Here is an 11966-nt window from a genome sequence, read left to right on the forward strand (position 1 = left end):
CACGGGGTGGTGTCATCCGGGCTCAATATTTGTCTCGTTGTCCTCTCTCTTCTCCACAGCATATGATCGCAGACACTGTCCGCCTCATTCGTCACTGTCAGACAGACCAGACAGGTGTGTTGCTCACTTTCTAACTGTCTCACTGATCAATCTTTTGCTTTATGAGAAGGATTAATCCTGAATTTTAATGAATTTCTAGCAAAAACACGTCACGATAGTGTCTTGCAGACTCTGATCATTTTGTATTGTGTCCGTCTGGAAAAATTCGGTGTCTGTCAAATGTGATTCATGTGTGTTTTTTCATTTTCCCAGGAAATGACGTCGCCCAAAGTGACAGCCCAGACGTGAGAGCCAGCGTGCACTACCTTCACATTATAGACAATCAGCAGACTCTGTTTGAGCTGTCCCACAGACTGGAGCCCAGGGCGTAACAGTGCCCCCTGCTGGACATTCACTAGCAATGCAGCAGCAGCGTCACTAGAGAATCAGCTCAGTCATGCAGTTATTTTGTGCTGCAGCATTCTTTACAACCACAGAGAGAACAGCCAGTTTCTCTTAGGAGAATCACATAATCCAGCACTGACTGAACGAACACTGTTTACATCAGATCCTTTTTTTTTTTTTTTCAAATCTCCAAGGGGAGGGTTAGAACTCCCTTCACAGCCAAAACACCGGACTGAGTCCACCTCACTCTACTGACCTGTCTGGTTGTGTTCCTATGATGTTTATAATTGTTTTTATTACCTACTGTCAATATTTAATCTACATTTACTTGTAAACAGTGGGTGACCACCTTCCTAAGCCTGCACACAGAACACAAGAACCACGTGAAGGTTCCCAGTATCGTTTTGTTGTCGTTTTATCAGTATTATCCCCCACTCCTGTCATCCCGTAGTTCCACTCTGGAGCGTAACCTGCTGTTAATTATGTGTATATAAAGTTTATAGCAGGTTCGGGCATCAGCAGCGGAGGTGGCCACCCAGAACGGGCCACGGCGAATGTGTCGTGTGGGAGGACACGAGCGGGCACACGCGTCACGCAGACTTATGTAATTAGGATATAAATATCGTTGGTCGTCGTGTCGTGAACACCTGTAAAGGGAAGGCCGTAATTCGCTCCAGTTGGAGGACGGGGTTCTGCCCGTTTCCTCCTCAACATAGCAGTATTATTTTATACATGGTTCTGTTTTTTTCCTCGTCTGTGCAATGCTTCGGACGCCAGACGCCGTCGTGACTGGAGTGCAGTGTTCGTTTCTTGAGTTTTATTCTTACGACGGAGGAATAACGCGCGCGCGTTTAACCTCACCGACGTCGGTGCAGCTCGCGCTCGAACGGGGCAGGAAAGGCGTCGCGTGCATGCGCGTAGCATTCGCACGTTCGGCTTTGTTTATACAGTAACGTGTAAGAACGCCTGTGGGTTTGTATGCAGTTCACGAGCATCACGTTTCCGTGCCAAACGCGATCATGGGGCGACTGAGGGAGTGTCGCGTGCAGTAACCGTGTGTGAGTGAACTTTCTCCAGCCTGAGCTGCAGCTAGTGGACACCCGTCTGCTGAGACATGCGCAGACCTTCACAAATTCCTAAAAAAAACCCTCCTGGTTCCTTTGATATTCACAAACGTTATTCTGTGAACGCGGCTGGCCAAAGTCGAAACCCCCGCCACCTTTTTGTTTAGACACGGACGCAGAGTCGTGGTCATGTTGCAGTATTTTGTGAAGCTAAATTTTTCTTCTCTTTGCCAACATCAGTGACTAAATTTTGTACATTTCTAACTGACATTAGAAGACTGGAATTTTTGTTATTAGAGATTTTATGACATTGGAAGACTGAAGCAGTTTTATTTTTATTTATTACTATTTATGTTTTACATGAAGGAGGTCACAGGGCAGAATGTAATTTGGACCATGTCCAAATGTGGAGGTGAAACTGTCCATTCAAGTCGAGTGCTATAATGCCAAGTGCAGTCTTTTGATATGCTAAACCCTAATATTTTTGCAGTGGCCTAGTCAGAAAAAGGTCGTGGCAAAATCGTGACTTGTCTTGTGATGTTATGACAGGAGTTCTAGACGGGTGGCCTGTTGCATTTTGTTGCTGTTAAATTCTGCTCTTTTTCACAACATGTTCAGCTGGCTTGCATGTGGCGAAGATACGCACCAATAAGACTGAACCAGTTCGTTGTAATCTGTAAATATAAATATATATGCTCTCTATTATTTATGTCTCAAAACAAGAAATGCAAAGCAATATGTTTACCTTCTGTGTAGTTTTTCCATTGTTGCTATAGAAACCACACAACTTTTCTATAATATGCATTTTTACAGCAAATAAGTGAATTAAACATTTAATGTAATATTATTCAGTCTATTGTGTGAGTCTGTACTTTATTTGTACTTTATTTGTACTTTTAAAACTCGTATCAAAGTTAAAGGAGCAATGTGTTCTTCATCTCATGTGAGTTAAAAGTGCAGCTCGCATGATGAAGAATGAGGCAGCTGTGTAGTCCACGAATGAACCAGTTTCTGCTCCACGGGGCGAGTCCCCCATACGGTGGCAGCCATGTCTGAAATACATTTACAATCTCGGACACATCCAGGCCACTAGATGTCAGTATAATGGCTGTTTAATTATGTGAAGAAAAATCACTGATTCATCGGATGCGTTTGAAATAGCCTACTACATGCTACAGTTTAGACCCCGAATCAGTATGCTGCATTTGATCAAAATAAATGTATTCAGGAACGAAACAATATCTTGATGACATACTAGTACTCTGGCCAAATATTCGTACACAACCCAAGTTCTCTTTGCGATGCTGCCATCATGCAACAGTGGCAGAACCTTCAATTGTTGGTGGCTTCAGAGTACGTTTTGTGTTTGTCGCATACTGAATACAATACTACATACTACTACAGGGACCAGTATATATCAGTATATAGTATATACAGTGTCCAGTATACAGTATACATTATGTAGTAGGCTATTTCGAACCTAGTCATTGGTCCTTTAAGTAACGGTCTCTACACTTAGCCACCTGTGTGATTAGGTATGTCTGAGGTGATAGCGACCCCTTTTGGCCATCTTTGGTCATGTCCGCACTCAGACCTTGGGTTCTCCAAACAAGTACATCTTAGATGTACAATGTACTTAGATCACCACATACTTCACTGGCAGAGTATTTTATGAAGTTATCTTCTAAGTAAGACATTTTAGGCAAACTTATAGATTGGCTACCGGAGTTGATGGAGGGCCACTTGTATTAGACAGACAGAAACATGAGCAAGTTTAATTAAGGAAAATCTCATATTAATATTAATATTAATCTCATATTAAGGAAAAAGTCATATTAATTTTTAAAGTCGATTCCTCTGCACATATCTGTATCTGACCCAAATACATTTTCTTTGATTTGGGTCAGCACATTTGTTATCATTCATTTGATATTTTAAGGGTTTTTATCACTGCTGTGCAAACTGATTGAAACATTAAGCAAATGTGTTCATTCACCAGTCTCTCTGGTTCTAGGTCAGAGTCCTCATAGTGCAGTATATGTAGGGTTTTGCTTTTGATAAGTCATGAATTTGATGCATGAATTGAAACATTATACCTCAGACTTTAGGTGTAATAAGTTTTGTCCATAGATAGCTTGAGGTTGTCATGAGACCAAAGAAATGCGCAGCTCCTTGTTGTCTGTGCTTTTTACACGGTTACTGAAAAGACCGTGAGGCAGGTTGTGCACAGTTGTCAAATTATTAAGACAAACAGAAGCACTGGAGGTGCAGCACTCACTATAACCCACTTATGAAGGGCTTGATAAATCGGCTCATGTGTTGAATCAGGGTGGTTAAAAGCCTCTGGGTTATTATAAAGGCAAAGGGTTTTTATAAACTATGTGAAGATACAAATGGAAAAACAACAGGTTAATCTCTACCTGTGCGACCTGCATTCTCGCAAGCCTGAAACATCTTACAGGCATGAAGACACTCTCCTTCCTCCGCTCGCTCTAACGACAGCAGCAGCCAAGGTCGTTAATTAATTATTCTGCTAACGAGCTTCGTTTCAGATAGCACACAGTTAATTAATTCCCAGTTTCTCTGTAAATGCCTGCTCAGCTCTCCGAGTTGAAAACAGGATGACCTCTGGTGGAATCCTGCACTGTCGCCCACAGGATGAGGCGCTGTGCCGCGCACGACTCAGGCTGTGTTTGTGCGTGCTGTGTGTGGATTATACGACTCGAGCTGTGTTTGTACGTGTTCTGTGTGGATTACACGACTCGAGCTGTGTTTGTCCGTGTTCTGTGTAGATTACACTTCTCGAGCTGTGTTTGTGCGTGCTGTGTGTGAATCACACAACTCGAGCTGTGTTTGTGCGTTCTGTGTGTAGATTACACGACTCAGGCTGTGTTTGTACGTGCTCTGTGTGGATTACACTTCTCGAGCTGTGTTTGTGCATTCTGTGTGTGGATTACACGACTCAGGCTGTGTTTGTGCGTGCTCTGTTTGGATTACACTTCTCGAGCTGTGTTTGTGCATGTTGTGTGTGAATCACACAACTCGAGCTGTGTTTGTGCGTTCTGTGTGTGGATTACACGACTCAGGCTGTGTTTGTGCGTGCTCTGTGTGGATTACACTTCTCGAGCTGTGTTTGTGCATGTTGTGTGTGAATCACACGATTCGGATGGTGGGACAGAAAATCATCAAATTTGAGTAAGTAGGTGGGATCTAATCTACGTGTCTATACTGACACACACTTACAAGAGGCTAAGAGCCGACAGGCTAACTTCAGGAATGCTAAACTGCTTCTTGCTGACTGACGGATCTCGATCACTAAAGATGGATGTCAATGTGACAGCGCAACTGGTGATCAAGGGCCCTTGGAGCCTGCTCGCATCGATCTCCCTCATCTGTTACGTCACCCTGGTGCTGGTGGGCATTCTGGGAAATGCGGGTGTGATCGGCGTGGTGGGCGAAAGCGTTCTGCGTTCGCAGAAGGGACGTCGCATCTCTGACATTATCCTGGTCAACATGGCCTTCTCCAACCTCATGGTGTCAATGGTGAGGAACCTGTTGCTGATGCTGACGGATCTCGGGTTGGAGGTACGAGCGAAGAAGATGGGGGCGTGGGTGTTGGGAGAGTGCATGAGCGCTGTTAATGTGTCTAGTGGGGAGAAGAGCTGTACAATGCATGTCACTGAGGAGCATAGAGGAACATCTTACAGGATCTAAGAGCTTTATCTTGCTTGGACATGTCTCCTCCATTTCTGTTTCTTTGCAATTGAATGACAAACCGGTGGGCAGAATGTTTAAATTAATGCTTGGGATAAACGATGAATAAATGATCAATTCACTTGCTAGGAATTCTCTACACCTTGTTTGATGTTTGCAATAGAGAGTTTTACCAAGCAAAAAATACATGGTGTTAGTGCAACGTGTGGAGATGCAAGAGTGCATCAGTGTGTTATTTTTTTTGTGCCCTCACACTAACGTACTCAATTTAATTTTCTTCATCTCTCGTCTTCTTCTCTTGAAGATGGTTCCTTCCAAGACCTTGTGTCAGCTCCTAATGGGGATATGGGTGTGGCTGCGTTGTGCCAACGTTTGGTCCACGTTCTACGTCAGCATGTTCCATTTTCAGACGCTGAGGCGTGTGGCCCCGCCCACCGCCGCTCTAAATGGGCCCCAGGGGGTCCCCAGGTCTCTGCTGATGGGCTTTGGGGTAATCTGGACCTTCAATCTCATCTATTCGCTCCCGGCGTTCGTGTACTCCACCAAAGGAGACAAGAACTCCACAGAGGTGAGCGTGAGAAGAGCGGGCGTGTCATTGATCCAACACCCTTGAAGAAGCTCATGTTTACCCTGCACTTCTGGCCACAAATTCATAACACGCCACACTCAGTTTTTCTCAAAAATATGATACTGAACTCACTTTCCTTTGGACTCACTCTTACAAGTTTGCATTGAGACAGCAGTACAACCATAAAATGACCTTCAGACCAGCACTTCCAACAGTAATGATCATAATATTAGCTGTAATAACACTGAGCAGTGTAATAATGCTAAGCTCCATAAAGCAAATGTCTTGATGACTACTTACTAATCATATTATCTTTGCTCCCCTACAGACCTTAATGTTGGTGAGCAGCACAACCCGCCCGCTACTGGGCTGCCTGTGGGACTTCCCCTCGGTCTCTAGCGGCCTGGTCTTTGCCACCACCTCCATGGTGATCCACGAGATCATCCCCATCGTCTTGATGAGCGGCACCAACCTGGGCTCTCTGATCATACTCTACACCCACGGGAATAAACATCACCGCACACATAAGGGTCAGAGCACGCCTGCCATGCAGAGGGTTCCTGCAGAGAGACGAGCTGCAAAGGTCAGGACATTAAGTGATAGTTCTCGAGGTCATGTGACCTAAACTAGTGTCCTGGAAGACTGATGTTTAGAGTTAAATACTAGAAGCACTGGGAATTAGGCCCTCTAATTAAGTTACTCTGCTCAGGAACTTATGTATTTCATGAAAGTTCTGCTTAACAATTTTCTCTGAATTAAAAATTTCAACACAAGACAATACAATAAAATTGTGATATTAATAATACAATAAAATAATATTGCCGTTTCTGATTTAATTGGAAATTGATACAAATAAGAACTTAGGTTACAAATAAGAACTTAGGTTCCCCTAAGATGTAATGAGAACACAAATATATCTTTTTTGGAAACTGCTGTCTGCTCAGCAGAGGTTCTCTTGCCCCTAATTTAAATGTGACTCCATCGTCGTTGCGTTTCCTTCCACAGGTGATTCTCGCCCTCATCGTTTTGTTCATCACCTCCTGGGGTGCGAGTGTCATCTCTGTAAACTACTTTAACTATAACCGTGGCCCGTCATCCGCGTACCTGCTGGTCATCGCACGCTTCTCCAACAGTGCCTTCATTGCTCTGTCCCCCGTTATCCTGGCTGTGGGGCATCGGAGACTGAGAACTCTCATCAAGTCTGTCCTCACATGTAGACAGAGTTAATGTCCACTAGTGTCCTACGCCATAAACACTATGTCCTTGAGTAGATAAGCCTTGTTTTTAGTCCATATTGAAGATCTAAGTGTTAACCTCTTTTCACATTTTAATGAAGTACATCTGAAATGTAGACTCATGGCACAGAACTTCATCAGTCTACTGTTTCTGGATCTTCTGGTTCATGTACATGTTGGAGAGGCTGAAATATGGTCATTCTGAAATATTATGATTCGGCAATAGGGTGGTTCTGAAATAGGGTGATTCTGAAATATAGTAGTTCTGATACATGTTTTATGCCCATTTCCAGTCTTCTTATATTTTAACGAGTATATAATGCTATTCGTAAACATCACACTAGCTTGACTAGGACTGTTTGATAGTTACTCAAGGACAAGATATGTATACAATTCTGTCAAAAATGTAAATTTTGTCAATTTTTTTGCATATTTAAAAGACAACTACCAGTTATACATTGCATTAATCAGTTATGTTATAATATTGATCTATCATGAAAAACTTTAACATAGTTTTTTAGAATAAAAAAAATCTCACAAACACTGGTGTCATATTTTTCTTGTTTAATGTATTGCCATAATAATAATAATAATAATAATAATAATGATTATTATTATTATTATTATTTTAAGAGTAATGGGAGTTTGTTTTCTTAGTTATGCATGTACTTGTGCTGAGTATAACCTGACCCCCCCCCCAACCCAGTCACAAACAATTGTAATACAAGATGTAATATATATATATATATATATATATATATATATATATATATATATATATATATATATATATATATATATAGTGGATCTTGCACATCACAAACAGATTATCAGACTATGGACTTTATACACTGGTGAAGTTTTTTTGAAGAGAAAAGGAGTTTTGAACACTTACTTGGTGCTGCGCGGGCATCTTAGTTGTGCAGTATTCTTCTGTGACAGTCGTTAGAATAAAGGTCTGTATGGAGTCACTTGAACATGTAGTCAGCAGGTGTCAGTGAGCCCCGGTGATGAACCACTGGCTTAGACACGTGAGCTCAAACCTGCTCTTGTGGATCAAACCCCCTACATGATTTAAACATGACGAGCTGATTCTCCAGAGAGCAATGATTGGCTGGTGTATTAGATTAGGGTCCTCACTGCAAACGCCTATTGAGAACATGTAAGAAAATATCAAAGCATGGACAATTGTGTCTGTATTTATAGAATTTGAATTTCCATATGACAATGAATATGTTTCCTGGACTATTCACATAACTGCTTTATTGAGACAGATGCAATACTTGCGCATCACACAAGCACAATTATAATTTCAACTGTCTCCGCTAAAATACATTTTTATTAAAATGTTATTTAAAAATTACTATTAGTAAAATAATTACATTAAAATAAATTATTAAAATATATTAGCATTGTATTTATAAATGACAATATTTAAAAATATTTTATGTTTACAATTTTGTTGTATTGTTCAGTCCTGTATAAATGTGTTCTGTTGACAAAATACACAATATTTTTGAACCCCAAAAGCAGGCATTTCCACAAAGAGCCATACATTTCTTTCAGTGTAACTTTTCTCTTGTGCCGCTTGGATTTCATTTTGCAATTTTCAATTCAAGTATTTCTAAAACGAACCAAATCCTCCCACTACCTCTACATACAGCTGTCTCACCGGGCGGTATATGCCTCACTGGTCACCATGAATAAGAGGAACGTGTGAAGTTCACCAGAGGTGAATTCATCTTGGTTTCCAAAGCCGCTATCAAGATGTGAGAGCCATGGTTATTTCCAGGATAATCTGTTTTCAATTAATTCAGTCCTGCGCAGATAATTGCTGCACGGGTGAACGGTGATGATAATGAAGCAGGACATAGGAATGCAAGTTTGTAGGTAATTATCACATCTGATAAATCTGACATAATTAAGCGTTTCTTTTTTCTTGGGTACATCATGCTCTTCTGGAATATAAAAACTACGAAGATCCTGTCAGCGGTGACATCAGGTTGACAGATATGGCGTAGTCTCAAGAAGCTGTCAGAAAAACACCACCTTACTCCCTTACTAACGATATCTGTTGTTGATTCATTAGCCTGCTAACGAGGTGTGTTTCAATTAGCCTGAGTTAATTAATCCCCTGCTCCTCGCTAGGATGCGTGCTCAGCTCCTAGACCAAAAGGCGTCACTATTTCTGGTGGAATCTCATTCATATACGAAACCCTAATTGAACTGGTGTGATCGCCCTGGGGAACTGATCCCGAACAGGGTGGGTCGAGTGGCCTGCGTTAATCTAGAAACCATGGAGATAAGACGAAACTCTGCCTAGGATTGGAGACGTTTTCCCTGAAGAGGGGAGATCAGATGCGGGTGTCAATGAGAATGGATTAGCATCAGCAGTTAAGGCCTACGATAGCTTTATCAGCTTTACCAGCTCACCAGACCCACTCGCTAATTGCCAGAGTTTTAATCTGTGATGGAGGTCAATATAACAGTTAGTTCGGCGAAAAAGGTCCTGTCCGGTCAGCTGTCAGCTCTGCAATTGGCAACCTACATGATTCTGGTGTTCCTGGGGATTCTGGGGAATGTCACAGTGGTCTGTGTGGTAGGGGCCAACATGTTCCGAGAGACCAGAGGGGCTCGCAACTCTGACATGATCCTGGTCAACATGGCTTTCTCCAGCCTGATGGTGTCTGTGATGAGGAACACACTACTGATCATCTCGGACCTGGGGCTCAAGGTACGGACACGTGGGGGACGACAAGGGTGGCTGGTCCGCACTGCACTGATCTACCTGTCCAGTGAAGGGCGGCTAGACATTACTGAAACCGGTAACATTTTACAATCGAATTAATCATTATTAGGGTTCACACACGTAGTGTGGGAATCCTATTGTAATTAAGGTTTGTAGTTGTTTGTTTTGTTAAGGGTTTGTTTATAACCATTAACAAATGTCTTATTTAACAGTAAAGATATTGTGTTAACATATGAGAGAAATAAAATCATGTTGGAAATATAGCTGGTCAAGACTTTAAACAACGCATCATAGCATATGACGAGGCATAATTGTACAGTACTGCTTTTCAGATAGAATTTTTATTATTATTATTTTTTTACTATGCATAACTTATATTGCATTTATTTTGACTTATACAGCAGCAACACTGTGTTTGTGAAATGTGAATCCTATAATAATTATTGTCAATAATAATAATAATAATAATAATAATAATAATAATAATAATAATAATAACCATGAATATTAACCATATTTGTTAACAGCAGATTACAGTTTCGAACAAATTCACTTTCAGTAATAGCAATATAATATAGTAAATTTTGAGAAAGCATGTTTAATTAAAAGCTCTGCTATTTTGTTATAAATAATGTCATTAATTGGCATTTTCTAAATAAAAATAATTTATAATGTAAAAAACATTCTCAGAATATTTAAATATATTTAAATCACCGGTTTAAGAATTTTCCATGTAATGAATAATGCCTTAAATATTCAATATATTTGAACAGAATCAGCTTGCCTAAGACATATAGACTGTGATACTTATCAGGAATTAACTTTCACCTAGAATAGAACATATTCTTTATTTGTCTAATCTCCTTCTCTTATTCTTCTCTTGCTCAAGGTGACGTCCAGTAAAAGCTGGTGTCAGTTCTTAATGGGAATATGGATGTGGCTGCGATCGGTGAACGTTTGGTCAACGTTCTTCCTCAGTGCGTTTCATTATCACACTCTAAGACGGATCACCCCTCTCATCATGGGTCTGAACAGGATCCGTGGACCCCCCAGAACAGTTGCCATGGGATTTGGGTTCATCTGGAGTATCAGCCTGCTCTACTCAGTGCCTGCCTTTATGTTCTCTACATATGGAGGGGAGAACGCCACTGAGGTGAGGCCCAAACCAAAACCGAGTGTAGTTCTGCTGCTATCGTTAAAAGTGCACACTGCCCGCGGTACCGCTGACCAAGGGGTGTGAAGACGCTTCATTTCATGATCATTTTAAGCTGATCACAAATGTCTTCCTCAGTGATCACCAATTGTTTTCTTCTCTTTGCTCCCCTACAGACCTTAATGTTGGTGAGCACTACAACCCGCCCGCTACTGGGCTGCCTGTGGGACTTCCCCTCGGTCTCTAGCGGCCTGGTCTTTGCCACCACCTCCATGGTGATCCACGAGATCATCCCCATCGTCCTGATGAGCGGCACCAACCTGGGCTCTCTGATCATACTCTACACCCACGGGAATAAACATCACCGCACACATAAGGGTCAGAGCACGCCTGCCATGCAGAGGGTTCCTGCAGAGAGACGAGCTGCAAAGGTCAGTGACCTTTCACTGTCCACTAGCAGACGTTCACCTGGTCTATATGGAAAAGTAAACTCCATTTAACTCCATTAAACTCTTCAGCTTCAGGCTTCTTCTTTAGTTATTCATCTTAAAGCACGTTGCTCAGTAGCAGCTGGGAATTATTCAGTAACTGCACTCAAACCATTACAAAATTGATGGAGTTACAAGAGAGAGAAAATAGAATCTGAACCACTCAGTCAGTCCTTGAAGTACAAGGGAAAAACACCAGTTAAAGAAGTTGCTTGTTGACAATGTCTGTTTGCATTCATTGCTGTAAATATGTATTATATGTACCTTTACGTGTATTATATGTACAGCGTCTTTACGCGTGTCATTATGTCCATGTGCAATTGTTTTCTGCTCCTCAGGTGATTCTGGCCTTGATCATTGTGTTCATCACCTCCTGGGGGGCCAACGTGGTGTCAGTGAACTACTTTAATTATAACCGCGGTACGTCATCCTCATACCTGCTTGTCATCGCACGCTTTTCCAACAGTTTCTTCTACGCCTTCTCCCCCATGATACTGGCTGTGGGACACCGGAGACTACGAACTGTTGTAAAGTCTCTCATCACACACTGA

The 11966-nt window shown here is 41.7% G+C and overlaps 3 protein-coding genes across 9 annotated transcripts in view; all 3 read left to right on the plus strand.

Annotated features, from left to right (window-relative positions):
* The window catches only part of rapgef5a (Rap guanine nucleotide exchange factor (GEF) 5a), a 47642-nt gene extending 45283 nt beyond the window's left edge, over positions 1–2359 (plus strand). For all 4 annotated transcript variants that reach the window (XM_077009922.1, XM_077009923.1, XM_077009925.1 and 1 more), the window contains 2 exons: positions 60–114; positions 313–2359. In XM_077009922.1, the coding sequence (XP_076866037.1) occupies positions 60–114; positions 313–431 (174 nt within the window). In that variant the 3' untranslated portion in view covers positions 432–2359. The remainder of the gene's footprint in view (positions 1–59; positions 115–312) is intronic.
* Positions 2360–2417: 58 nt separating this feature from the next.
* LOC143517428 (olfactory receptor class A-like protein 4) lies at positions 2418–7490 on the plus strand. Of its 4 annotated transcripts, none has more exons than XM_077009928.1 (5): positions 2418–2861; positions 4849–5093; positions 5527–5790; positions 6119–6373; positions 6796–7490. In XM_077009928.1, exons 1-5 carry the CDS (start codon positions 2810–2812, stop codon positions 7015–7017), a joined length of 1038 nt encoding a protein of 345 aa, XP_076866043.1. In that variant the 5' UTR covers positions 2418–2809; the 3' UTR covers positions 7018–7490. The 4 variants fall into 4 exon arrangements, with proteins under 4 accessions (XP_076866043.1, XP_076866044.1, XP_076866045.1 ...); XM_077009930.1 differs by lacking the exon at positions 2418–2861 and adding an exon at positions 4091–4703 and having other exon boundaries at positions 4830–5093; XM_077009929.1 differs by lacking the exon at positions 2418–2861 and having other exon boundaries at positions 4089–5051.
* Positions 7491–9155: 1665 nt separating this feature from the next.
* Positions 9156–11966, plus strand: LOC143516285 (olfactory receptor class A-like protein 4). The gene is made up of 4 exons (XM_077007842.1): positions 9156–9759; positions 10664–10927; positions 11104–11358; positions 11754–11966. Exons 1-4 carry the CDS (start codon positions 9496–9498, stop codon positions 11964–11966), a joined length of 996 nt encoding a protein of 331 aa, XP_076863957.1. The 5' UTR covers positions 9156–9495.

Source organism: Brachyhypopomus gauderio, chromosome 6 (assembly GCF_052324685.1).
Source record: "Brachyhypopomus gauderio isolate BG-103 chromosome 6, BGAUD_0.2, whole genome shotgun sequence".
In the NCBI taxonomy this organism is placed as follows: domain Eukaryota; kingdom Metazoa; phylum Chordata; class Actinopteri; order Gymnotiformes; family Hypopomidae; genus Brachyhypopomus; species Brachyhypopomus gauderio.